Source organism: Phalacrocorax carbo, chromosome 12 (assembly GCF_963921805.1).
Source record: "Phalacrocorax carbo chromosome 12, bPhaCar2.1, whole genome shotgun sequence".
In the NCBI taxonomy this organism is placed as follows: domain Eukaryota; kingdom Metazoa; phylum Chordata; class Aves; order Suliformes; family Phalacrocoracidae; genus Phalacrocorax; species Phalacrocorax carbo.
This window is the reverse complement of record NC_087524.1, coordinates 7,464,773-7,491,883: the sequence shown is the minus strand read 5'-3', so window position 1 is coordinate 7,491,883 and position 27,111 is coordinate 7,464,773. Positions and strand designations below refer to the sequence as shown.

The 27,111-nt window shown below is 48.8% G+C and overlaps 1 protein-coding gene across 3 annotated transcripts; it reads right to left on the bottom strand.

Annotated features, from left to right (window-relative positions):
• Window positions 1-477: 477 nt before the first annotated feature.
• On the bottom strand, window positions 478-27,111 carry ARHGAP19 (Rho GTPase activating protein 19). Of its 3 annotated transcripts, none has more exons than XM_064463969.1 (12): window positions 27,077-27,111; window positions 14,031-14,296; window positions 9,620-9,700; window positions 9,072-9,281; window positions 8,255-8,481; window positions 7,680-7,766; window positions 6,654-6,719; window positions 5,744-5,932; window positions 4,929-5,024; window positions 4,240-4,332; window positions 3,623-3,761; window positions 478-3,210 (listed from the first exon to the last, which is right to left on the bottom strand). In XM_064463969.1, exons 1-12 carry the CDS (start codon window positions 27,094-27,096, stop codon window positions 3,200-3,202), a joined length of 1,485 nt encoding a protein of 494 aa, XP_064320039.1. In that variant the 5' UTR covers window positions 27,097-27,111; the 3' UTR covers window positions 478-3,199. The 3 variants fall into 3 exon arrangements, with proteins under 3 accessions (XP_064320039.1, XP_064320036.1, XP_064320038.1); XM_064463966.1 differs by having other exon boundaries at window positions 27,026-27,100; XM_064463968.1 differs by having other exon boundaries at window positions 3,693-3,761; window positions 27,026-27,100.

Sequence of the window (27,111 nt, the reverse complement as noted above, 5' to 3'; positions counted from 1 at the left end):
AGAGAAATAATCTGCATAAAATCTGAGATGCCATTATTAAGGAGGAAGAAAAGAAAATGCAAGCAGAAACCACCCTCCCTCGGCAGCCAAGAGCGGCAAGAGAAGAATGGTTCTACAGAGAAAAATGTATTCATTTGATCCATTATTTATATAAAGTGTTCTTTAAAGCTGATTTCCCATCACCCTGGATGACAGCGGGGGAAAACAGGAAATGAAGAGGTCCAACTTCATACCTCCAAGGAAAAGAGCCCATCTGGGCACCCTGCATCACACTAGGATGCCAGAGAGGGAACAAGCCCCAGTGTCAAGGGAGGGCAGTGCTGTCCCTTGTAGGCGGGCCATGCCTCACCGAGCACCCCCACACTTAAGGGTAGGAGCTCTGGGGTTCTGAGAAGACTTTTCCTTCCTTTTGAAGGTGGATGCACACCAAGTTCTCACTGTCCAAATGAAACTGCTTAAGCCACTGAGCAAAACCACTAAAAATAAAAGCATTTAATATGGGGTTTTCACATGAACACACAGAAAGGCAACAGTCTGAAACAGTACATACATAGCATATATAAATAAGGACGAAGATTAAAAATACTTTGGAAATGACAGACTCTGGGAACAGTTAGTGGCTGCTCTGTGAGGAAGTATCCTTGTGAGTCATTGCACAGGGCAGAAAAATGAGACACATTCAAGCATGACTAAAATTCCCCTGTGCCTGTGAGACAGTGTGAACACATTGGGACTGCAACAGCCAAGTGTCCTAGATGCCAAATCCATTAGCCGCCACCATCCTCGGCACTGGGAGGACAGCACAAAGGGCTAAAAGTCCAGGGCACCCAACCCCTCCTGAGACTGCCCTGTCTGGAGACTGCATCTGCCCCTTTGGTAGGGAAGAAATCTGAGGCATGCAGAATGCCAGGCTGATACCCCATAGATATTTTTCCTTAGAGCTAAGCAAGTCTCAGCTGTGCCAGAAGCCAGAGTCACTGAGCTAGAGCCATCAGTAAGGGGGGACAGGGGAAAGAAGAGTTATATTCCTCTCATATGTTCAGGAGCAGTGTATTTAGCCTTGGGAAGAAGATTGCCTTGCCAAGCAGACGCACGTACAGAAATGTATGCCCGGGTAAGCTATGGGCAATGGGGAGAGGAGGGATAGGACGGACAAACACTTCACCCAGCAATCGCCCTGATGCAAGTAAGAGCAGAGGTAGCAGGACCAGACCCAGCTCTGTGTGCTGCTGCTTGATCTTCGGCTCTGCCCCATCTCTGTTCAGAGGCAAAGCTGAGACCCCCAGGTCTCCACTAACAGCAGACTGCAGGGGCAGGGTAGAAGTGCAATCAGCAAAATATGCCGTGCCCTTTGGAGAAGGGCACACAGACAGCTTCAGCCTCTGGAGGGAATGATTATAGACACATCCAAAAAGCACATACTACTACTACAGCAAACAGCCTCTGCTCTTCCTAACAGCATCCTCGCCTGCCCAGTCCCTGAAGAACCAGAGCTCGCTCTTGGCTGCGACAGAGGCTCCTAACACCAGCAACCCCCAACTCACACCTACAGTTCAACTACCCTCAACATTTTCAAGGCAGCCCCTCCAATTTGGGGTCAGAGTGGGGACAGGCACCCCTGATAAAGTACCAGAAACATCCCTTTAGATAGAACAGCATCAGGCACAAACCCAACCCACAGTAAAAAAGCCCTGACAAATTCCAGCTAAGCTGCACAGGGCTCCGATGCCCTGTTTTGACAGCTCTAGCCAGTCAGACTGAACTCCCTGCTCACATCCCGATATTCACACCTCCTGCCACAAGTTGTCTCAGAAAGCTGTCAAGGACAGAGCTATAGCTCCTGCCAGCTGCTGGTTCTTAAAGATTAGAAGACAATTATAATTGGATTCCAGAGATTATTTGCTTCACCAAGAAGGGCTGAGAAGAGTTTAAATGGTTCCCCAGCTGATTAAATCTTTATTTCACAGTAATGACCCTGTTTCCTACCCCAGAGCACTTGCAGACAGGTAGTTGGCAAGATTGCCTTAGTGGAGCACTTTAGCTTAACGCAGCAGCTGACACTGGCCAGATGTGATGGGGGTTTATCCCGTATCTAGATGGTTTCATCTCATTTCTGCAGCTTAGGCCAAAGAGCTGAACCCAGCTCCAGCCCTTTCCCCCCGTTTAATGACTAATCAGCTAGTTGCCTGATCAGCCATCCAGATATCTTGAGCTAAAGCCTTTGGCACCATTTGCAGCAAATCACAAGTGGCCAGAGCCCTCCCTCACCTCTCACGCTGCTGTTCCTATGCTGCGCCCACAGATGCCAGGCTCTGCCTGCCCCAGACACCCCAGCTTCCAAAGACTGGGCTGTCCTGCCCCAGACAGCTTTTGCCAGCCTCCTGCCCTGCTCAGCTTAGCCTCCGTGGGGGAATACAGAGCAGAGACACTCCTTGCTCACCAGGCAGAGCTGTGCCACAGAAGCATGAAGGCAGTGAGCAAGGGATGCCTCCAGCTCAAGCTGAAACAGAGGGATGAGTTTACTGGGGAAGCTGCTTTCCCCTGGCCCCACTTGAAGTGATGGCACCCAGAGCCTCTCCTCTTCTCCCAGGCCTGTCCTGTGCTCTGTACCGTTTGTTCACTCCAGCCCTTCAGGGACAGGAGGGGAAAAAGGAGCCCAGAGGAAGCAGAGGAGGGCATGGCTCCAGAGGAGGCCTGGAGATAAAGCTAGCTGAAAGGACATGCATGAAGGTTGGAGTCCATTGTTCTCACTGCTAACAGAGGGGAGGGAGCAAAAACAAGCCACTGTGTTAAAAACTCAGAAAAGCAAAATACAGCCTAGCAACATTGCAGAGAAAGCTGGGAGTGCACGCAGGGCCCTGTAACGCATAGGACTCTCCTTGAAAGCAAGCACTCCAGCTCTTCCCAGAGCCAGCAGGTCAGACATGCTGCACAGATTTTGGTTAGATAGTGGTTTGCCCCAAAGTAGAACGAAATATAATTTATATACAGAAAGAAACAAGTCCCTGCAGTCTTTGCAAAGGTCCAGTTTCAAGTGCACTGCTATGTTGCTGAGGGTTGCCATGAGCCTGTAGCATTCCCCTCTCAGTGCAGCGCATTATTCACAGCTTGTGAGGCTGGGCATTCCCCACCCATGCGTTGGTGCGAGGCGATTCAGAGGGATGACGAATCCTTGGAAAGCAGGTGGGCTCGCATGCGTCTACAGGATTCCTGGAGCAGAGAATTAGAGCAACTGAATACCTGAGACACAGAATGCCAAGCACAAAAATGTTGACATACTGTCCTCCCACTACAAGGGCTGCCCCCTGGAGTCTGCCTCCCACACCTTTTACCAAAGTAGTAGACAAGAGGCAGAGAGCCAAGGGGGACAAACACAGCAGTCGGCCTTGGACTGCACCAACCTCTTGTCCCACCACCACCCTGACAGCCTGTTAGCACTACCCTGTGGTGCCAGCTCCCCTCTGCCTCCTGTGACAGCCAGCCTGCCAGCTCACAGGTAGAAGGGCTGTACACACCCACTTGGGTGAAACCCTTCAAGGCCCAGCTTCCAGCATGCCCAGTGCCTGCAGATTGCTACAAGCCAGGGACAGCAGCTGTCAGAGCCTTGTGTGCATGCTCTCACCTCTGCAGGTGTCAGAGCCCAGCAGGCCAGGCTCCCCACAGGAAGGAGAACGGGCATCTCTGTGTCTCACCTCTTTCCGGCCCTCCAAAGATTTCAGCTTTGCTTGGGACATGTGAGCTGGAGATCCACATTTCTGTAACTGGACAAGAGAGGGGAATTGGACTAGAGAGCAGGAGAATGAAGTGGCATCCACAGTCTTCCCTGGGAGCAGCCTGTACCACCAGAGAGCAGCTATCACCCAAATCCTCTCCTGGTTTGTCTGGGCCATGGGACAGCCCTGCTATCCACAGGTAGCAGGCTCTGTACAACTTGTGGAGGAGGATGGGAGAGAGGTAAGGGAGCAGAAACAAATGCCCCAGGGCAGGACCACAGCCAGAGGGACAAGACTGGAGTGGAGGCCCAGTGCTGCCACCCCTGTCCCAATGCTGCCCTTGCCATCTGCTCTCATCACAGCAGCTTCAAGATCTTATTTGATCATAAAGAAGAAACTTGGAAACCTCCTCTTGGGCAGAGAACAGCAAGCAGCACCTCCTCCCCTCGTATTGCTGAAACAAGTGCCCAAGTTGCACTCAAACTCCCCCGCCAGCAGCTTCAGCAGTGCTGGGAGCAGCCCTTACCAGGTGGACATTCTCTTTGCTGACTCGCTCGGGCTCTGGTGTGGCATCCCTGCTCTTCCTCTCCAGGATAACCGGGGTTCCCAAAACTTTCCGCTGCCATAAGAAGAGAGGGCTGTTGGCTAGTGCTTAGAGTGCAAAGTGAAAAAGAAAGGGAAGGAGCAGGATGCATTGCTGGTAAGCAGTTGGATGCTGGGAAAGAAAAAAGGAAGCCAAGCTGGGACAAAGATTGCAAAGCAGAACCACCTGAAATATCATGCCACTAGGCTGAGCCTGCCTGATCGTAAAGGGTTTGGGAGCTGACCTGAGGCCTGGCCAGGGGCCCAGCCTGTCAGAAGCAGGTACATGGTGCTATGGGGCAGCCTGGCAGCCTACAGTGTGCTAACACCTGTGTTAACAGGCTAGACTACGCGACCCTGTCAGTCCTTGTCTCATCTTGGGAAGCAATTGATCCTTCAGAAAGATTCATAGATCCTACAGCCATTCGTTTCATAGATAATTACACTTTATAACAATAAGGCTTATTGTCACTGTGCTGCCTTTTCTGTCCCCAGTGGACCTGTGTTCTTTGGCAGCCAATATTTTGAACAGTCCCTACCCTTTGAGGGCCTCATTCAAGCCAGGGCAAGGCAGAAGCAGAGAGCAACATCAGAAACACACAGCAGAGAGCATGGGTCAGAGGCTGCCTTTACCTTGATGAGGCCGCTGAAGGAGCGCGAGCGGGTGCGTCGTGGTGCTGGGGATGTGGGTACAGAGCCAGGAGTGAGAGCTGTAGGATGCTTATTAAACTAGGAGGAAATATGAGGGCAGTATGTTAGCACAGTTACAGTTACACCAGCCCCTTGCTGCTTTGTGCTGCTCTACCTACTGCCCTGTGCCTAAATTCAGTTTGTCTCTTCCGCACCCCGAAATGGAGGAGCAGCTCAGAGCTGCAGGGAGAAGAAAGCAGGGGAAGGCCACATCTCCCACCCAGGATTACAGGGAGCTTGGGTGTGAGGCTGCTTTGTGCTGCCTACCAGATTAGCCAAAACAGCAGCTGTTGGAGCAGAAACAGTGTTGGGCAGCATCTGGAGGCTGGCAGCTAGAACTGGTGCTGACCATATTAACCAGTCTCTCTGGAGCAGCAGGTTATCTGGGAATGCTCACGGGACCACGAGGAGACGAGTTAGTCCACTCCCTCAAGGCAAGAGGGGACAAGACTTCCCTTTCTGAGGGAGGAAGCTCCACAAGGCCATGATCAGGACTGGGGAACTGCTGGCCTGCCAGTCCCTGGCTTGGAAAAGAGAGAGCTCAAAGCACAGCTTGGTCCAGCAAGCTCCATGGTCAGCCACATCCAAGCTATGCAGCCTCCTCCCCTGCCTTCTTACAGCTCTGCCCCTTCACACAGCCCAGAGCCCACTCTCCCCAGGATTAGGAGCAGCTCTCAAGAAGGCCCTGCCTTTAGACCCATGCCCAGGATTGTGCCGACAAACACACTCCCCAAAGACATCTTTCCTCCCCACACTACCTGCCGGATAAGCTTCTTCTTCTTTGCAGAGTCAGGCATATTGTGGACGTGGCGGAAGAGCTCCTTCAGTGCCTCCTCTGTGCGCTGCTGGGTCTCCTCCTGATGGCAAGTGTCCAGCCTGCTTCGCTTCTGAGACTTGAGGGGCTGCAGCTCCTTGGAGCCAGGAGACGTCAGCAAATCCAGGTCGTCCTGTGAAAGTGGAGACAGCAGTTGCTTGCCATGCTTTAATCCAAATGAGCCACCCATCTGAGCCAGGCTGGGAAGTGTCTTGTGAGCTGCCTCAACTCCAGTGAGTGCACACGGCTGTGTTTTCCCTACCCTTCTGCAGCAGCACTGCACCAGCAAGGCCCTGTGCCAGGAAGAGGTGACAGCAATACAAAGGTGACCCCATTGCTTCTTCCCTCCCCTCCTGGATACCAGATGCAGAAGCCCTTCCAGGCTTGAGAAGGGTCAGTGCAGCTCCTTGCAACGCATCTTCCCTCTTCTGCAGCTATATGAGGCAGGGAAGCATCTGCTGGCAAGACACAGACAAATCTTGTCCCAGTGGCAGCAAGTAGCCTTTATCCCAGCCCTCTTCCAAGCAGCCTGGCCACAGCACCAGGCACATATCTCTGTCTGGAAGGCACAACCCCAGGAAGGATCAGGTACTGGGCACAGGAAGCAGGTTTGCTGCTAAACAGGGGCTGGTAGATTTCCCTGTACTTGATTAACAGATGCTTCAACTCTGCCCAATTTCCCTAATGCAGCTGCCTACACTACCACACCATATGGTTCCATCACTCCTGCTCTCTAACAGATCCTCTTTCATGACTTGGTTTGTTTTTGGCTTCTTTCACTCACAAGGATCCCTTCATAGTATCACAGTCTCTGCCTTTTCATGGAGGGCAGGTGCTGCATTTGCTGGCCTTACCTTTGATGTGTGGGCTCTGGATCCCAGATAGTGCAGCCTGGCACACTCCCGGATGTATGCTGGGGCCTGTAACGATGAGCAGAGAAAAGGCTAAACGTATGTTTAGTGCGTTTGGCCCTGGAGCCAGAGTGGCTCCAGCAAGAGCTATTCTTTAACCATACCACACAGCCACTTCCATCAAGACTCATCTGTTTAGGGCAGACAAAGCAATGGGACATCACGTCCCCAGTGCAGTCCCTGTTCACAGTTTCCCTTTGATGCAGGCAACCAGCACAAGTGGAACACAGTAAGAGCAGGGTTCCACAGAAGATTTTTCCAAGAAATTCTCCCAGCTCTGAGCTGGCCAAACGGGGGCCTGACGAAGAGGGCAGAGCGCAACTTTCTATGGGAGGACTCTTTGCAAAAAGTACAGACACCTAGAGTGAAGAGGAAGGTCTTGAGAAGTCAAGAGACTGCCTGTTGCAGAAACACTTCCTTGGGGGAACCTGCTGACCGCCCCACACTCCTGACAGCACTCTGCTCTGAGCTAGACAGAGGCCCAAGACTGCAGGCTGTGCTTGCAACAGCAGTGGGTTGACTACCACTTGCAGAGAAGTTCACAACAAAATGGCCTGCTGCATTAGGGATTCAGCTCATGGCAGCACTCATCCAGGACAAGCCCCTTCAGTTTCCTTATCCTGCCAGAACCCCAGGGGTGCCGGGTTGCTACCTGTCCCCGAGAACCGGGTTTCCCAGCCGGGCAGCGGGTGCTGGGTGTCCAGCAGAGGGTGGTGTTACACTGCACCGTGCTTCTGACCTGCCCAGGCAAAGCCACCTCCGGGGCTGTTCTCCTCCTCCCGGGCTGCCTGCCCAGCAAAGACCTCCTCTCTAGTCACTAAAGGAACCGTTTCTTGTAGAACTCCTCCTTTTCCTACTGCAGGAAAGAACACCCAGAATATACAGTTGACACCTGGGATCTGTCTGCACAAGGGGCATTCAGTCTCCTGCTGAAGGGCCAGAAAGAGCAAGACCCCAAAGCATGCTTACCTTGAAAAGTTTCTGAGAGTGTTTGATCATGAAGGTCACTCCATTGTTTAGCTTCGTGATATTCTCCTGAAGGTCATTTGCTGTCACCTGGCAAGGAGACACCGCCAAAGGCGCAGCAGTTAGAAGGGGAGGAAGCAGGGTCTCTGCTGCCCTTGCTGTCTCTGGGACTTAGACACACACAGTGCCTCAGCAGGAGACCTGCTCTGAGGCAGGCAGGGATCACAGCACACCAACAAGCAGAGCTCATGGAGCCAAAGCTGCTCTGAGAGGAGGAGAACTAGGCAACTCTGGGGCAGTTCACCAGCAGCACAGAGAGATCTGCAAGATTTGTCTGGGGCTGTCATTCTTAAAAGAACCAGGACTGTGCTGTGCTTTCAATTTTACTGAAAAAGATGAATCACCAGTTGCAAGTTAGACCTATGGCAGGTCTGAACTGAACACTAGGACTGAGTCCTGCCATGAAGCTCCAGACTCTAACCCTCACATTACTGTACCAGTATTTCCCCTGTAAGTCTGCCAAGCCTCTGCTTTCTACCTTGCAATATCCCACCCGCAGATACTGAGGCATGGCTTACATTTCTGGGCCATAGGATGTGGGGTGCAAACATGAGGGCAAGATTGTGGGCAGACATCTTGTTCTTGTCCTGCTTCTTGGCGGTCTGGTAGAGCAAGTCCAGCAGCAGTTTGAGCAGACTGCGGTTGGGTGCGGGAAGGATCAAAAACAGCAGCTGGAGGGCTTCAATTTGGCGTTCTTTGTCTGGAGTGCTGGTCTTATTCCCCTTCTCATCAAACAGCATCAAGTCTGCCAAATCACAAGACAGAACATGAGGACATACATTACCTTCCCTAACAGCAGGCCCATTGCACCTGGTTACCCTTCCCTCTTCACATGCAGATCTCCTTCAAACTCCAGCATAGTTCTTGGCCCTCCACCTCTCTCCCACCAGCTCCCAAGCTCCCCACCTGATGCATTAATCTGATGTGATACTCCTCCCACAGGACAACACAGTTGCTAAGAGTTGTGATAGGTTGAAGGCAAGATGGACAATGTTCACATGAATAACAGTTATTAAGCACATAGAAACCACCTTGCTCAGGAGACCCCCAGACTTAAAACAGATGGAGACCCAGGTTACCAATGTGGACTCTACTCCTGCAGGTGTCTGCTTATTGCTGGAGACAAGACTGGGCTAGACAGACTTGGTCTGATTCCTTAGGATTTTTGGGTCCAGTCTTTCCACAACTAGGCTGAGATAGCAGGAAGATTCCTTCTTACCCTGCCATTAAGGATTACACTTCTGCAGCCTAGTGTGCAGCTCTGTAGCATTACCAGCTTTCTAGGAGGCTGGGTCCATTCCCTCCACTCATCACTGCGTCTTGTTGCTCACTCACCTGCAATTTTGAGGTGGGCATGGAAGTGCTTGTGTGTCAGCAGCGGCTCTGGTAATTCGCCCAAGAACATCTTAAGCAGGGTGGCCACATCATTGGAATGAAACTCCCCAGAGTCCAGGTCAATATCTGTACCACTGTTCAGAGCATCCTTTAGGATCTGTTGCCTGATGCTGTTACCTGGCACCCGAAACAAGCCTTCTGCTCTTAGATCTGCTCGGCAGAGGGGAGAAAAAAGGCCACTGATTAATCAGAGGACAATTCCCATCTTCTTACTAAAGCAATTCCCTCTCATTTCCAGAGCTTGACACCTCAGTGAGCTGCACTCAGAGACATGACTTCAAGCTGGCTCACATCAGCAGAAAAAGTCCATGCAGAGAAGGAAAGAGATTAACATCTGCTAGGCAGTTCTGAGGAACAGTTGCTTAGTCCAGCCCCAAACTCCTGCTGCTGGAAAGCTCAGGGCTTTTCACGCTGTCTGCACCAGAGACCTGAGGTGGGCCAGACAGATACCCTGTGGGATAGGAAGACAGCAAGACAGAGTCACTTACTTTTGTGCAGATACTCGATTAGCTGGGAGACCTGTGCAATGCCTTCTTCTGTCAGCGGTGAGCCAAACACCACCCCTTTCTCTGCAAAACAGAAGATAACATGTTTAAGCAGCTCAGACCCCAACAGCCACAGAGATTAGTGGTCCCCAAAGAACAGGATGTCAGCATGCAAAGGCCACTGCCCCAAAACGCTAAGGGTGAAGGTCACAAGGACCCCCACAGACATGAGATCTCACAAGCACTCCCAAATAAATCACTTCATCTCACAATTCTGTACTTACAAGGGCTTCATCATCCTGCTTCTTACCTCAGCTAAATTACAGTTTTTACCAGCTAAAGCAAACACTCTAGCTCCTGAAAAGACAACATCAGAACAGATGCTTCAGTTTTAAAGGGCATATCATTTGCAAGCCTGGACCTTATGGAAACAGCAAAGTGAGAAGGGCAGATGTGACAGCCTAGACTGCCCAGATGCCTGTTACATTGGCACACCCCACACCTGATAAGGAACATCCAGATTAATCCTCACTGTGGTTTGACATGGAGAGGAGCAGAAATAATAGGTGTAGCTGTGATGCTATGGGAGAGGGAAACAAGCACGAACGGGGAGAGCATACATGATCCAACTGGCTCGCGCTGGCCTCCTTTTCAGTGATGGGTAATCCCTGGAATTCCCTAATTCCAGTGAATCTCTCTTCCATGTCAGCTGCCTTGGCCTGAGTACAGTAATGTATGAAGTATCAGAAAGCTGAACAAGGAAGAGCTAGAAAAAAATAAAAGTAGTGAAGCAATGAGCCGGCGCTTTCTCCATACGGAGCAGTGACAGCTCCTCTCACTCCTGGAGTTTGCTTTCATCTCACAGGGCTGTTACAGATCAGGCATGAGCTGCCAGCTCCAGAACTCAATTCAACACAAGTACCTGAGCTGAAAGGAAGGAGATCCTCGCATGGAAGGACACATTAGATGAAAGGCTTATTTAGCTGAAAGACACTTGTTGAACAAATGCTGAAAACTATTCTTGTCTAAAGAGGGACTTCCCAGGTAGAAAGAATGTTTATCCAGCAGGACAGGAGTCTTGCTGGCGAGTGGCTTTTTCCATCAGCTACACAGAGCCAAACTCTGTCCCTCAGAAAGCTGAGGCAACTTCCAAGGGGCTTCACTGGCAGCAACCAGCACCCTGAGCACCACTTCTTCCCTCAGATGCGTGTAGGTTTTGACTGCAGCTAGAGACAAGATGCTGGATAGACCATGCTGCAACTTGCTGACTGGGACTGAGAACTGGAACCAGGTACAGAGCTGGTTTGTCCTGCCCTTGCTCTTAGGCTTCAAAGAGCCAACAGGTTTAAGAGAAGACTATTCCTCCCTCCTGCATGACCAGACTGCCAGTAGCATGGGCCACTTTGAGGGCAAGCTGGTCACATGCACCCCAGCTTTCTGTGGCTGAAGATTTCCCTCCTTATTGTTACAGCTGATAGCCCAGCAATCCAAGCAGTGCATTGGCTGGTCTGATAAAAGTTCTCACCCACAGCCTGCTCTTGCTTTTTTCTTCCCCCCTCATAGCACATTCTGTATTTACTAGTTTTTGGTCTGTTGGACTACAGATCTTACTGTTCTGTGGTATTGATCCTCACAGCATGTGGGAAAGACCTAGTTAACCCTGTGCACTTCACTAGCAGCCTTCTGTACAACTAAATTTATTCCTCCTAAAGAATGTTCCACTTTCTTCCAGGACTTCTGAAATACATGGTAAGCCACCAGGAACTCCAGCCTCCCGTTAAATCAAGAACTTTCTGACCTCCCTCTGATAAAGCGCATGCTTCAGTCTTGTGGGAGGAAGGAGGGCAATGTGACCTCTTGATCTACATGGAAGATCTGAAAGGCTTGAGTGTAAAGAGAGAACAGTTGGCAAAAGATTCTTGTCCTTGGAGAAAATTAAACTTTAGATATTCAACAGATAGAATCAATGGTGGCCAGGAAGGGAAAAGGAAAATACATTTTCTTGAGACATGCAGGGCCTGACAAATTCTATTTGCTTTTGAGGTCAGAACTTGATATCTGAATGAGAATTTGATTCTCAAAGAAACTTGAAAGAAGTGTCTGGAGAACAGATCCTGAGTTATGAAGGCTTAGATGTTATTGTAAGATTGCTTCTGAAACCAAGAAGCAGCATGAGATTGAGTCTCCTAATGCTCAAAGGAGTTGCAAGTATTTACAGTTTGATCAGCTCTGAGCGCTATGGTCCTTGGCCTCTGGCTTTGAAGAAATAAAACCTGTTTGTTCTAGCTGGTCTATAACATGAAGAAAAACAAATGATGGCTCCAAGATGAAACACATAGGACATGAAACGGATTTTCTCTGTAGGCACAAACTACTTTTTCCTCAGAGTTTGGCCAAGTAGTTCACAGACAGTGCCTGTCAATGCAGGGAGACACTGCCATTGCAGCCTGGGAGTGCAGCCAGCAGACTTGGAAACATCTGCTAGCTGTAGCTGTCGTGAGACACATGGCCAGGAGACGTCTGAATGGGGGAAGGCGGAGCTCTTGGGGAAGAGAGCTAGCAGGAGATGTCAGGTCTGACAAAAGCAGTGTTCCAGCACAGTACAGATAATTTTAAAAAATTAGCTAGAGAAGGCTCACAGCCCCTGCTAGAAGGTTTTGACAAGAAGAGAGAAGTTTCCATACACGCTAAGAAAACACTTTCAACTTGGTTACTCACTCGCTTCTGTTTGTCAGGTGGCAAGTGTCTGAATTTAAGGTGTGCTGCTACTCTCCTGGAACAGAGGCAGGAGCAATAACAGGTATGGGCACAGTCTAACTGCAGTTTGGGGGCAGTGTGAAGACCTGTTATTATGGAGCAGCAAGGTAAGTCATGGCAGCATTGAAAAATTCTCACCCAAGGATGCTAAAGGACTTGATCTGCAGTACTTGATTCTCCCCTGCAGTGCCGTCCAGCCCAGAGTGAGTGTATCTAGCAGGGTTCCCACTGCGTGAGTCAGGAGTGGAGGGCTGAAGCCAGCACCAGAAAACTCAGCCTGAGCAATGGGGCGGCAGAGCTTGTCCTTGTGAAACACAATGGAGCAATAGGTTTGGTAGAATCAAAAACACTTGGAGAAACTATATAAAGGATGAAGGGGGGGTGGAATCCAAACTCGGACATAGCAATAGCTCCCTTCTCAGAGGTAGAATAGCAGAGTTGCACAAAGGAAGGGGAAGATTAATTAGAATTGTTCAACCTCAGGCTGCCAACACCTGAAGGCAGCAACCCACAGCTTCTCTGCCAGCAGACAGCCAGTCTAACTAGGAAGCTAGAGCAGTTGAGGGATGTCGGAGGTGCCCAGATGGAGGCAGTTTCTGTCTAGGGGAGTAGAAGGTTTAACTGAACTTACCAGGAGAACCAGGCTCCCCCTGAACGTGGGCAGGGTGGGAGAAGGCACACACATACGCACACCTAGAATACCCTTTTAGTTCTGACAAAACAAAGTGGTAAATGCCAGCCAGCGAGGAGGAGGGGATCTGAACACAACTGTGCTCAAAAGCAAATCTCAGACTTCTGAGAAAGGACCTGGGGCTAATGTTTCATAACCAAGACAGCTGAACTTCAAAGAAAAGACTTGTCAGTTTACCAGAAGAAAACTCCAGCTGAATGGTTGTCTCCAAAAGAGAAGTACGTCCCCTCCCGGGGTTGAATCTGGGATTGAGCCAAGCCAGTCTGCAGAGCTTTGCCACTGACTCACTGGATTGGGATGTGGATCAGAGTGGCACTGGCATTTGGATGGGAGATGCTTACAGATTTCTGAGCTGCACAGACAAAACCTTCCAGAGAGCTAGGACAGCTACTGTAAGAGACAGTGGGCACTGACTTCACTCAGTGGCCTGAAAAACCTGGGCATTATTGTTCTTTATGGAACCTGATGCTCTCAGCCTTTACTGATATTCCATCACTTATAAGGAAAGCTAATGAGCTAAGGAAAACAGAGCATGGACTACCGTGGACACAAACAAGCAGAGACAGACACCGTGGTGTGAACCAGAAGAACCTGCAGCTTGTTCAGGCACCCCCCTCCAGCTCAGTGCTATCCACAGAGCAAGACCACAAACACTCAGGGACTAAAGCTATACCTCTGTGGCTTGTGCTGCACAGACCCACCAAGGCCAACCTGACATAAAAACCCACAGCAATAACCCCCAGAAGAAGGGTAATCTAGTGGCAAGGCGTTTTCTGGATGAACCTCCTGGCCTCTCTTTTGCTCCTTTCCAGAGCTGACATCCCCAGAGATTACAAACCTACAGTATTAAGCATTCAACACAAGCTCAAAACAACAGGCCTACACTGAAAGTTTTATAAGCTGTGTGTAACAGTTGACAGTCAGCATCACCCTAAAGGTGGGCACCAGACATGATGCCGTACTCACCCTTGCGCTTCAGAGACATCAAAGAACGAAAAAATCCAGAGGCTGTGCTGTTTGCCCCAGGCAGCTTTGGGTCCTCCTCTCCCATTAGCTGGGCCAGCTCTGCCCCGGGCAAGTCAATGAGCCTGGTAATGTTGCTGACAACTAGCTCTGTGAACACCTCTGGTTTTTCATGGCGCAGCTTTTCCACAAAGAAGTCAGGATTGAAGATGATCGGCTGGCTGCGGAGGGAGGAGTCATTGCAAATGACAAAATTGCAGATGGCATCACTGGAAAAAAGGGAAGGAGAAAAATATCCAGTAACTCCTCGTTGCTTGTTTTTTTTTGTTTTGTTTTTACAGCCAGCTGGTCTGCCCTGAAGGAGACATCTGCTGACACCGGAGCTACCAGTCTACATCAGCAGTGTCTGTCTTCGGTGAGTGTTCAGCACAGTGCAGTTACATTTCCCTTTGGAGCAAACACATTTCTGGCCTGTTTGTACAACTCAAGACTAGCACTCCATAACGTGATGGTAGCACATGCAACACATGGCAACATCCAAAACTTTCACATCCTACTAGCTCAGGCAGATACGACACCCAATATTTTACATTGGCTTACTACCCTCAGTCATAAATAAGTTTGGTTCTGTCTCCTTTCCTCCTCAGAAATTCACTCCCAGTGGCCTAAAAGGCTAAATTCCAATCTAAATTTTTTTATGGCCATCTTATACTACCAGTTCCCATTGCCATTCCATCATCCCTACCTTTCTATCATCAAATAGATAGTTCCCATGCCCTGGGACTTCACTTTTAAGATCATAAACATACAATAACACTGACCGACAGTTCTGTTAGGAATGTGGTCAAACGCTCCCAAGGTGACAAGCTGACAACTCTGATTACCGCTCTCTGCCAGCTATGCACTCCAAGTCTGGAGCAAGTGTGAACTCATTGGTATTAGCACAAGCCTCGTAAGATCAGTCCTTGAGGAACCTCTAGTAACCTTTTTCCTAGAACATCTTTTCAGCTCATCCAGCTCCTGCCACTTCTTCAGGCTGTCCTTTATCCAACCTCCCTATTCTCTACTGACACCTACTTTCTCCATTTCATAGCTTCTCAGGTGGCATGGGAAAAGGGATGCATCTGAGACACTGCTCTGCTAAGGGCTATCTGTAACAGACACTTAGCCCTACCAGAGGTTAAGTAAGCTACATTTACCATGTCTGAAATCAAAATAAAAGACTTAAAGAGCTATCTCAAGTTAACCAGCACACTTAATGCTCACACTTAAAGCTTATCCCAATCTCCATCTACCTCTAGGTCTTCTATTACCATCTTCCCACCACTGTTTCAAACACTTGCACGCTTCTGAAGTCAAGCCCACAGGCAAGAGTTGCCTCCTGTCCCTCTTTTACTTAAATGTGAGCATTAGTGTCTTATTCTCCTATCACAAGCTACTACCCTGATGTCATACTCAGCTATGAAGAGCTGGCCCAGCCCTACAAGTTGTGCCGGTCCTTCTAGGGCCCTGGGTGGAGGCCATCTACCCACCCAGCTCACACACACTGTGTGCTTTCACTGTGTCACATTCCCCAATCCATTAACCATTCTTGGGCTCTTAGATAATACTTTGCTTTCTACTGTTTCAACACCCCTCCTCAGCTGTGAGCTCCCACTGAAAACCTTTTTCCAGCTGCAGCTGCCAAGCGCACAGGTAATAGAAATGCTGTGTTTGTGCACCAGGGGTCATGTCAGTCCCTTAGGTGTGGTGTGGCTCTGCCAATCACCCCCGAGGCCTCCAAAGGCTTCCCTCCAAAGCAGGCTTTCCCAAAGACCAGAGCACCTTGACCTTCCTCTCCTCTCTGATGAGGAGGGTCACTGTGTTCAGACCACGCTGGGCATCTGTGCTCACTCCTCATCACGCCTGCCACCAAAAGTGTTTACAACCCGCTGGACCTTACATCCCTTGGTTCCAGCAACAGAACACTTCAGCTACTAGCTCTGAGATCTCAGCAACTTATTGTCCTGATGTAAATCGACAGTAGCTAACAAAGGGGAGGACATCAGAGCACATACTGGCAAGTCACCTGAACTCCAGCCCGCTTCCATGCAGTATCTGTGAACCCACAGTTATCCGAGCTTCTTCTGTACATCTTTGACCTGAAAGACCATCTTGGCATGATTTCCAAGATTCATGATCAATAAAATAGACTAAAAGCTGGGACTCAACCTCCATAAGAAAATACTTGCTGAAGTCAGAGGAAACCAGGCTCTCAGCAACATTGGCACTGTGAGAATCCATACAAAATCCTCTCCCCCTGCCACTGCTCTCCATAGATGTCAGTCTCCAAGAGCTTCAAGAGGATGGAGAGGAAGAAGGTCTGCAAGGCAGACTGCAAGGCAATCTGCCAGGTCATCTAAAATTTTAGAATGCTCTTAAAGGCTCCCAGCTGCATAGCTCAGAGTGGCCTAGCAAGCACACTGCTGACTCCAAATGGGGGCCATATTTTTCTGACTACCTCCCAGTCTGTTTTTCAGCAGTTTGTTATCTGCAATAAATCAAAACCAAAATGCAACAACCCGGTATCAGCTGCCAAAAAGCAATTGCCAATGGATCTGATCATATTCACATTTCATTGCACAGGGCTACAATGCACAAACAAGTGCCAGCTCTGCCCATAGAGTGGAGCAAGCCCTTTCCCTGAAAACCATGACAACTCATTTGGTGGCAATACAGATCCTGAGAAGGGTTAATAGCAAGTGTATAGGCCCAGTGACCCTGCCTGCAATGATCCGTGCACTGTTATTCACTCACTAGCAGTTTTGTTTCCCCACAGAGAAGATATGCAAATACTTTGCAGCAGTTACATCAAGCATCACAGATTATCTGCTCCATCTGACAATTAGATACCTAGATTCAGAGAAAGAAAATTAAACAATTTTGTCAACTAGAACTGACTGACACGACTTCTCCGCACAGCCAGCGTTACAAGTTGCACAAAGTTTAACAACATTTAATGCAAAAATAGAAAAAAGTAAATTTCTTACATGAGTGCTGAGAGCTTTTGGAGAGGCATTAGGAAGCAGAGACAGGGAAAAGAACTTGCTCCTTGTTTCCAGCAACAAAAGAAACCTGCCTGTCCCAGCACAGCCTATGCAAATTCCATGCATGCTACGAGACACAAGGGCGTATTATTGGGTCTGAAAGGCCCCCTTGGCACACACTGGGCATCAGCCTTCACACAGAGACAAAACAGAAAAGAAAAGCTGGACAAATTGATTCATGTCTCTTGCCAAAGGCTGCGTAGCTGGAGTTTAACAGCAAATAATTCCTACATAGAAACCGGGGTTTTGAATTAGGACCAGCGTGGTATTAAGTGCTCTCCACCTGTATCCAAGAGGAATCCACAAAATAGCCCCAAATCTACCCTATGTTTACCATGAGTAAAGCCATGCAAACACATTCCCAACAGCATCCAAGCACAACCAATGTTACAGCACTGGCAAGACAATAACAGAGCCCCTTAACTGCACAACCCCATGCCCAGAAACCTTGCTAGAAATGCTGTGTGCCCCTGCCTATCACACTTTTAGATCCTTTCAAAGACAAAGCACATAGATCAGCCTCTCCAGAGCTGGAAAAAGCACCTAGCCACTGCTCTTTGCTACTGTTACTGTGCCACCATGTGCCGTTCATCCACGTCAGGCTTCCCGTTCCACATTTCTCTGGATTCCCGTCCAGTTTCCTTGCCTGCTGCAGCTGAGACCAGCCTTGTATACTCTTATTGTGATATGGCACTTCAATGAGCTACTTAATTTTGAAAGGTCACTTTATTAGCAGCTCTTCCTTGCACAGAAAATTTGCCTTTGTATCATTATTGCTAATCAAAATGGAAATGTGAAGCAAACCCCTATTTCTGAGCAAAGATAAAGCCCCCACTGGCTTTACACACAATAACCCTGCCAATCCTCACTGCTGCACACACTATAACCTTCAGAAAAAGCCATGTGCCCCATCTGCTGTTTTCATGTTAAAAAAGGAAGATGGATGTACTCTACCTACACTCACAGTTTATATAACAGCAGCAACGGGGAGACAAACGCGTATTCAGGGAGTTTATTGCCTTTTTTTTCTTTGCTTGCAATTACAGAGTTATATTTCCTATATGCTGTGATTTCAGATTGCTTTACGACACATCAAAAGACAATAACATAAAGGAATAAATAGCTCCCTCTCCGATCCCATGAATAAAATCACATCCCAATGAATAATAAAACCTTGTACTAATAGGATTGTGATTAAGACAGCAGATTAAAAAAATGGGTCTTATATTGTGCTGAGGTTCTTGCCATTCTAGTATCTTTTAGGAGGAAAGCCTGTGATCCCAGCCAAGTCACAAAGAAAGCTGTCTGTCACACACAACGTTCTTGCTTCAGGCATGACAGCCCCATCATTTCATGGGGAGTGGATGGTGCAGGAGGTCAAAATCATGATGGATCAATTAATCCCTAAGGTAACTAGATCCAGGCCAGGGAAATGCATCGGAAACTAGGGCAAAAGTGAGCCTTTAACTGGCAAAACCTGGTGATTGAAACTGTGGTGCAAGAGCTGTGCAAAGAGGCAGATCAGCTCACGTGGCAGAAAGCTTGCATCCAGATAGGTGAGACCTAACTGTTTTAGCAGCTTTTACACGTTACGTTGTTCTAACTCCATCCATGTGAAGGCAGAAATAGGTTCAAGCAACATGAAATAGAGCATAAGGAGAACACAAGTAAGCCAAGAAAGAGAAGGAAGAGGTACCGCTGGGGCAAGGCTTTAGCTGTGTTTGTCTAGCTGGGAGAGTGGAAAAACTGGAAGCTGCAGATTTCAGAGGAGCCTGATGTACCAAATTCAGTGAGCAAAATCCATCCCTGGTGCCATTTTACACACTTTGGATGTTGTCACTTCAGAGCTAACACTTCAGACACACCACAGTAGATGAGTCTTACCATACAGGAGTAAAAGGATTAAAGAGCTTTTGAAAATAAGGCAGATAATAGAAGAAAATCTCCCTTCATAACAAGAAAATCTTTAGACTGTGAAAAACAGCCAGGCTACTACCAAATACCGAGAGCAAGGCGATAAGCAGGCAGCGCTAAAGAACACAAAACATGAGCAATTCTTTGCCTGGCTAAGCACAAAGGGAGACGGGACAGATGCACACAGGCTCGTATTTCCCCAGGGAGACAGAAGTAGCATCGTTTTCTATGTTGTGCCAGAGTAAGGAATCAATTAATGAGGATGTCTGAAGACAGTATTTCCAGAGCCAGATAGGAGCCATCCCAGATTTTGCAAAGAGATGAAAGAACTGTAGTGGAATTATGTGGAATCATTTTAAGTACAAAAGGACTAGAAGACAAATTATTTCCTAGATTGAAAAAAAAGAAGATTTAACAGAAGTCTATTGGGAAAGGACTGTAGAGACATTAGAAGTGACTTCACAGTTAAGGCTGCTTTGAGAACTGTACTTCAGACTGACATTCTTATAAGACAGCATAACAAAGATCACATTCAGGACTCCGATTTCGCACAGTAACTCTTCATAGAATGACTGACTTGGCTCTGAAAAATGTTGAGAAAAACATGCATCAATTTTTGCCTAGAGTTATACTGATAAGGTCTTTAGGGGCAGAGAGAATCCTTTTCTGACGAGTACACAGTGCAGAGCACAGTGGGTGCCAATCCTTGACCAATGTCTCTAGACATAAGTAAGCCATACTAGGTAACACTGCCTTTTTAATTTTTGCTTTGTTTTCTTCACATTTAAGCAGCTAACAGTGATTCAGGCTTTTGGCTATGGGAACCAGATAATAATATGCAATTTTAACAGCAAGGAGCCAGGGAAGAAAGCTATTATGTGCTTTATATTACAGCAGCCTGTGCTGGACAACCGTAACACCTGGCCATCTTTTGGACAATGGGTAAACAGGATAGCCAAGTCACTGCTACACTATAAGAATTCAAATTCTGTCTCAACATAGGATGCAAAGCAGACCTCTGCAACATCAGCTACAGATCTGTGATGTGAACCTGGAGGCAGACCTATCTGGGAAGATAAAATGTTTGGAAGGGGTCGGGGGGGAAGTACTCTTTGGAAGAAATGCAAAATGCAACATATTACCAGTGTCAAAGAAAAGTGCAGTAGCAAGACAGCTTGATATAGGTGAAACATCAAGAAATTTGCATTTCAGCATGAGATTTCTCAAGTTTGACCTCAGTGAATTCTTTTGTGATATCTTTACTAATAGTCACTGGATTATTTTCAAGTCAGCAAAGCAGTACTTCTATCAGCCATCACCATGACTGAGTATCCAGATGCCTTCTAGTGCTAGAAGGAGGAAAAGAACTAAGAGGTGCCTTAGAGAGGAACCGCATGTTCACTGCGGTGCTCCTGAGCAAGTCCCCTTCCCAGCACCACCACCACAGCTCTGGATGAACCCATGGTGTGCGATGGCTCAGCTTCCTAACCAAGGCTCTTTTAAAAAAATGCAGAAACACAGCTACTGCCAGAAGCCTTGTAATTTCACATTAAAGATCTGCAAGCTCATACATCTGCCTTAACATCAGAATAACAATCTAACAGCATTTAATAGCAATGCCATTCCAACGTTCATGACTTTCAATGCAGTCTAAAGTTTGTGTCTTTATTTTAATACAAACCCCTACTGGAAGCAGCAGTAGAAGAGGAGCCTTAGATCCAATCCTGATTTCACTGAAACCAGAACCAAAACTGAATCTTTTTAGAAGGCAGCAGCTGCCTCTTCTCATTACTGATCTATTCACTTTTATCACTGTGGCATTGGGAACCTCGGTCACAGCTGGGGACTCCACTATGTTCCATGCTGTACAAACACAGAACAAAGGCAATACCCGGTCTTTAGAGGGCTGATAGTGAAATCTGAAATGAATGCTGGAGAGACAGAAAAGAGGAGGAATCCCAAGAGAAAAGCCAGCGCTATCAGTCAGTATGACTGATATAACTGAACCCTGCCAGCCTTTCTGTAGATGCTATTAAAAAGGAGGGCAAGGAAGGACAGGAAAAATAATCAGGTCACACTGCAGACATTTAGAAGAAATCCAGCTCTTGCACAAGGGACAACATGGGACTGAGCACAAAGGAGCTGGTTTGAAAGCTATCAGACAGGGACAGCTGGGATGCAGGGCTGAGGAGGCAAGAGCTGAGCTCCAAGCCCTGGCCAGGAGCCACCAGAGCCTGGCAGCACCCCAGGGCATTGCGTGGCTGCACCCAGACCCTTGCAGCAGGGTGGAGGGTCAAAGCCTGAGGAAGCCCTGCAGCCACTTCCCACCACCCAGAACATGCTGGGCAGGCATGCTGCCTTCCTCAGGTAAGGTCACCAGGGCCTGGAGCTAGCCCGTATAGAAAAATGTATTGATGGGGTTTTCCCTGCCCCAGTCATACAGTTATCATGACAAAGCAATGCATCTTTTTTGCTTTATTTTACTAATTTGAGCCATTTGCTTTGTGAATAACATACTACAGATCTGAGGTACACTGTGGGGCCAGGTGGTATCTGCCCTGAATGCTGTGTCCCATGTCTACAACAGGGATTCTGGGCCTTTTCTTGCCATGCACTGCAGAATTACCCACCACAACCTTTGACTAGAAGTCAAACTAACGAACTGCAAGGATACCTCCTCTTTCCATGAGCCCTAACATCTTTTTGTGTAATGTAAAATTCTTTACTGAACATCTGTCCATGGACTCTCACCAACTGACTGCTCTTCAGCTTCATTCATACCCCAGGTAGGAAGTTTCTTCTCACATTTGTCTGTTTGGTCCTTAGCTGGGCAGACTGCAAAGTCCATGCATGTCTGCTGCATCCTCAAAGTGTGTGGGGGTACTTCCCAGTTGCCAACAATATCATTCCCTTACTCTCCTCATTTTAAAATGTCTTTAACTTCTTTACTGCCCCATTTTGAGTGTACTAAAAGTCAATAAGAAGCATGGCCCAGTCCTAACTTTACTTTCTTGGCCTCTAGCACTCAGAAATTGCTGCATGCACTTGATTGTCACCCTGACACTTAAAGATAAGAGCCCTAAGGCATCCTTCAGGGCAGGGAAAAATGCAGTTCAGAGACTAGCAAAGATACACCGTGTAGATGCTTCTCAGTCCGGTAGCTCCAAGCCAGTGTCCAGGTCAGAGCAGAATTTACATCTATGAAGAGGAGCCCCACAACAATCAGGTTTACTTCTGACATGAAAAGTCAAGCAATCACAAAAAAATAAAAGCACAGCAGAATTAACAGGCTGTGGTAGGAACGAGTCTGGGAACTTGGAGCAACCTAGCAAGGAAGGAAAGATGTTTTCCTCCAGCCCTCCCACAGGATGATAATCCCCCAAAATTGGTAGCACCAGCTGGTGCCCAGAACACATTCAGGAATCCCATCCCACCATCAACTGTCAGCATTTGAACAAAGCATTGCAATTTGAGTATAGTGTGCTGTAGCACTCACAGGTTCGCTTGACTGCTGTTGTTTTTTCTGGGCCAAGGAGATACCAAGACCTGGGTCAGGACTGACAGCCAGCTCCCAATGGTGCTGCTGGGTGAGATTTTGCAGTCATAGGCTAGCAAATACAGAGAACAAAGGCACTCGGGAAGCCACAGCTCTTGTTTTTGTTCCTTACACTTTTGTAACTCCACAACACTTCTTAGCTCTGGAGCTGCAGTGGGCAAGCCGCATGCTTGCATCTGTATTTTGTATCATGGTAGCGTGCGCAAAGGGCGAGAGCACATCAGATCCCTTCTCATCAGCAATCCTCTGCAGATACCACCGAGTATGTCAGAGGCCACATCCCACGTTCCAGATGTGTAAACTCTCACAAGCTGGAATTGCAATGAGGCACACCTGGATGCATGCCAGCATTTAAATAAGCTGGTGACATCTGGTCAGGGCTGCTGAGGCACACAGATAAACAGGCTAGGCCAGCCACAGAGTAGCACAGCATGCAGTACCAGAGAGACAGAGGTGCACAAAGCAGCCCGACTAACTCACCAAATTGAATGGAATAGGGGCCTAGTACTTTTGAAGGGGATTTGCGCGATCTAGGATGTCAAAAACTGGAATATTGTATACCGATACCAGAATTCATATGACAATAACATATACTGTCACTTTATACAACTCTCCCATACTGATAAAAAATTGTTTCTCTTCCCATCCCACCTGACAGGTCATGTCTGTCTGGGTTCATCTGTGAAGGATGTTCCCTAAACGGCTTCCCGCTCTCCAAGGCACTGCCAGCCACAGCACACGTCTCCTGCCGTAGGACAACTCGCAGGCAGGGCTGTAGGAATACCCATATGGAACTCCCAAACCATAAAGCCACATTTCAACATTGAGTCTGAACTCCAGCAAAACAAAAAGGGGAAACTAGTGGTGGCTCCCCCGAGAACTTCTGGCCTCTGAAAAATCAGAGCTGCTACACCACCACTCAAGAAGAAAGGATATTTTGGAGTCCAGCCAAAACATTAGAGCTTTATAGGCCCAAAGCAAACACATTAAAAGATCTCGTAAGCCAGCTGGCAGGCAATTATTTAAGCAGCTTATCACATTCCCCACTATCTACAGTTTCTGAAAAAATTTGAGGAAACTCTAGATAGCTTAATTGCAATTACCTAGCGCAGAGGTGAGAAAGGCCGAGAGCAGGGAGTGAGGCTGTTGCACCTCAGAGAAGAGGGCCCAATGCTCTCGTCAAACACAGTGGTAAGGGTAATGCATTGCCGGGATGAGAGGCCGGGAGTACACCAGACCCGTGAAGCGCTGAAACAAAGAGGAGTCCAAATTCATCACACCATGGGGCCGTGGTTCCTCCCATTTCTCCCCAAGCTGGCTGCAAGACCCCTGTGACTTGGTACCACAGGAACCCCGGTGTCCGTCCCCAGGATCACAGCGCAGGTTTGGCGAGATCCTGCTACTTCTGCACAAAAGCAGCACAGCAGGTCTGTGCCTGAACCCAGCAGAGCACAAGCTAAAGAACAGGCCTCAGCTCCCTCTCCTTGCCTCCAGCTAGGCAACAAGTGAAAATGAGACCCTACAGAAAGAGCTAACTCTGAAACAAGAGGAAAACACAGGGCCTCAGCTGTGACCAGGAGCCAAATCCAGCTTACAGAGGGACACCATTTCCTAGAGGAACTTGACTTCAGTGCAACCATTAGATATTAGCCAACATTTCCATGCCGCCCTGTCTCCTTCCCATCTGTTCATGCCACTTATTAAACACACTGAAGACCATTGACCTTTAGGACAAGGAATTTGATTTCCCAGCACAGCACTCAGCACTCAGTGCTTCAGTTTCAGACTGAATGAGTGCCCAGACACCTTTAAAGCAGCATTAACGACACCCTGTGACATTTTCATATGCACATAAATGTGCACACAGCAACAAGGCAATGCCTAGGCTGGCAAGGAGACTCAGATGCTGCTTTGGGCTCTGTGGGCAAGCAATGCTCCCCCTTCATGCAAACAGACAATAAACTGAAGCGTAGCAGAACAAGGATCCTGTTGTCCAAGTCCATCCCAGGCCCCAGATGAGAACAGGACAGAGTGTTACATGCAAGCATACAAAAATACTGCAAATGCAACACAGCCTTGAGTTTGGGTCTGGATGTGTGCCTGATGGGGCTTGGCCTGAGTAGGGGGTTAAAGGCAAGTCTGGGTCTCAAAGATTTTAGTGAGAGCTGTGGAGAAAGGAATGTTTGAATAAGGTTGTTCCCTGCTCTAGGCTATCTTCAGAGAAAAGTAGCCATGTGTTCAGACTTGGCTTTAACTCTGAAATCAACCATTTTTTCTGCATGACCCTCAGCAAGTCACTTTTACTTTTTGCCATTAACTCATGTTTACAGTGAATGTTTTCCTATTTGCAGTAAAACATACATAGAAATTGTGTCTCCTTTCATGGCCTGTTTACAACATGAGCTCTTATCCAGTTGTGCAGCGACTCTCTATCAAGCTATTTTCGCAAGATGCCTTATACCTTCTTTCAGTGCATCCTGCCTTCCAGGCCCATGGCTTTTTCCCTTCCACTCATTCCACCCCTGCCATATCAAGTGGCCAACACGAACACTGAATGCCTGCAAAGCATTTAGGGACTGCTCGAATCGAACATTAAATGCATTCGTTAAACAGACAGGTGTTTCTTTTGAAATTGAGCACTCAGGCACACTGCAATCATCATTCTCAGTTATGAAGAGCCAGGCAGAGGGTTAGAGAGACCACAAACAGAAGAGAGACCCACACAAATAATCTTTTGTCATGTTCAGTAACGTTTGGTAAGGAGGTTAAGACAACCAGCTTTCATTTCCAATCTTTAAGTCAGCATGCTGTAAGACCACATGTGCTGCATGCAAGCTTTACTAGCAAACTTGCACGTCTCTCCAGAGGAGCGGGAATAGGGGAAAAAGCACGGTTGTGGAGCATACTTTAAAAAAAAAGCAAGCTTTGTGGTCTTTGTGGTGATAGGCCTGCAAAGCAAGAGATCGATTTGCTAGCACTACCTGTGGGTGACAGGAAGTGCTGGAGTAAAACTTACACTTGAGGCTCTGCTTTAACACAATCACTTGCGGGGGGAGCAGTGGGGTGCATTAAAAGCTAGGGGGATTACATCCTAAGGACAACCATCAGCATACGACAAATAAATTCAGCCATTTAGACTGATCCAGGACACGTTTAAAATGTTTTATCTAAAAGAGTGTTGGAAGTATAAGGTGCACAGAGCATTTTCATCCCTCTACCAGGTCCAGCGTTTTAGGCACTCCCTGCTCAGATGTGCCACACTGAGCATCATCTCTTCATCCCTCCTTCCAGAGCGAGGCTCTGCCCCAACCCAGGCACCACAGCAGTTCTCCCAGACAAGCACAGCAGCACCATCAGGACGGGCTCCGCTCAGCAGAGAACAGGACAGCACCGCTGTGAATCAGGCTGGGTATAAGGCAGCAGCCCTCAACTGTATTTATTTTGCAAGTCCACAAGAATTACCACTCAAAAAGGACGGCAGTTTGTAGTTCCAAGCCATATATGCTGGGGGAAGGAGGGGGAAAAAAAAGAAAAAAGAAAAAAGGAAAAAAGGAAGAGATACCACAGTTTTTTAGCAGTAAACCAAAAAACACTGTTCTGGGGAGGTGTTTATACTACCTCCACTATTTCATTGGCAGCAGTCACAGAACGGTTATCCATATAAAAGATTAATTGCTAAGGATTATTATGTGACACTTAGAGCATATGCATATTTAGAAAGCAAGAATAACGCGTGCGGAGCGGACAAAGCAAGGGAGGAAGGGCTGGATGCACAGCGAGTCTATATAGTGCCATCACCCTACCAAACCCTGCAACTGCCAAGCGCCGAGTCTGACTGCGGCTGCGGGGGAACCGTGCCAGGTGTGGCCCCGCAGCCCCGCACCGGGCCGGAGCAGGGGCAGGCGGCAAGGTGGGCACTTACCTGCGCCAATTCGGGGGCAGGGAGCAGTGCCCGGCCCCGGGCGAGCGGGCTACCGCAGGGTTCCCCCCCCCGGTAGGAGGAGCGGGCGGTGCTGCCCCTGCAATGCAGCACCGGCAGGCTGCAGGGAGCGTTCCCCGGCCGCTCGGGCGGAACCCGCGGGGACGCGGGTGGTGGGGACCGCAGGGTGGCACCTCCACCACCCCCCGCCCCGGTCCCGCGGGGCGAGGGGGCGGCACGACCGAGCGCCGGGGGAGTGTAGGGGACCCCCAGCCGGTGGAGCTGGTGCCCAGCCGCGGCGGGGACAGCGAGAGCCCGGCTAGCGGCGGAATCACCGCAACGGGCGGGCCGGGAACGCGGCGCACCGACCGGCGGCTGGCGCGGGGCGCCCGCAACGGGCCGGGCGGTACCGAGTCACCGCCCGCAGCGCGGGGCCGTGGGGGTGCTCGGGCGCCCCGGGAAGGGAGTGGCGGTCCCCGATGAGGGGGGGGGCGCACCGGACCCCGGCGAGCCCCGCTCCTACCTGCCGCCGCTCCGCCCGCCGGGCGCCGGCGCTCCCGCCGCCATCTCATACCTGCCGCTCCGCCTCCCCATTGGTCCGCCGCACCT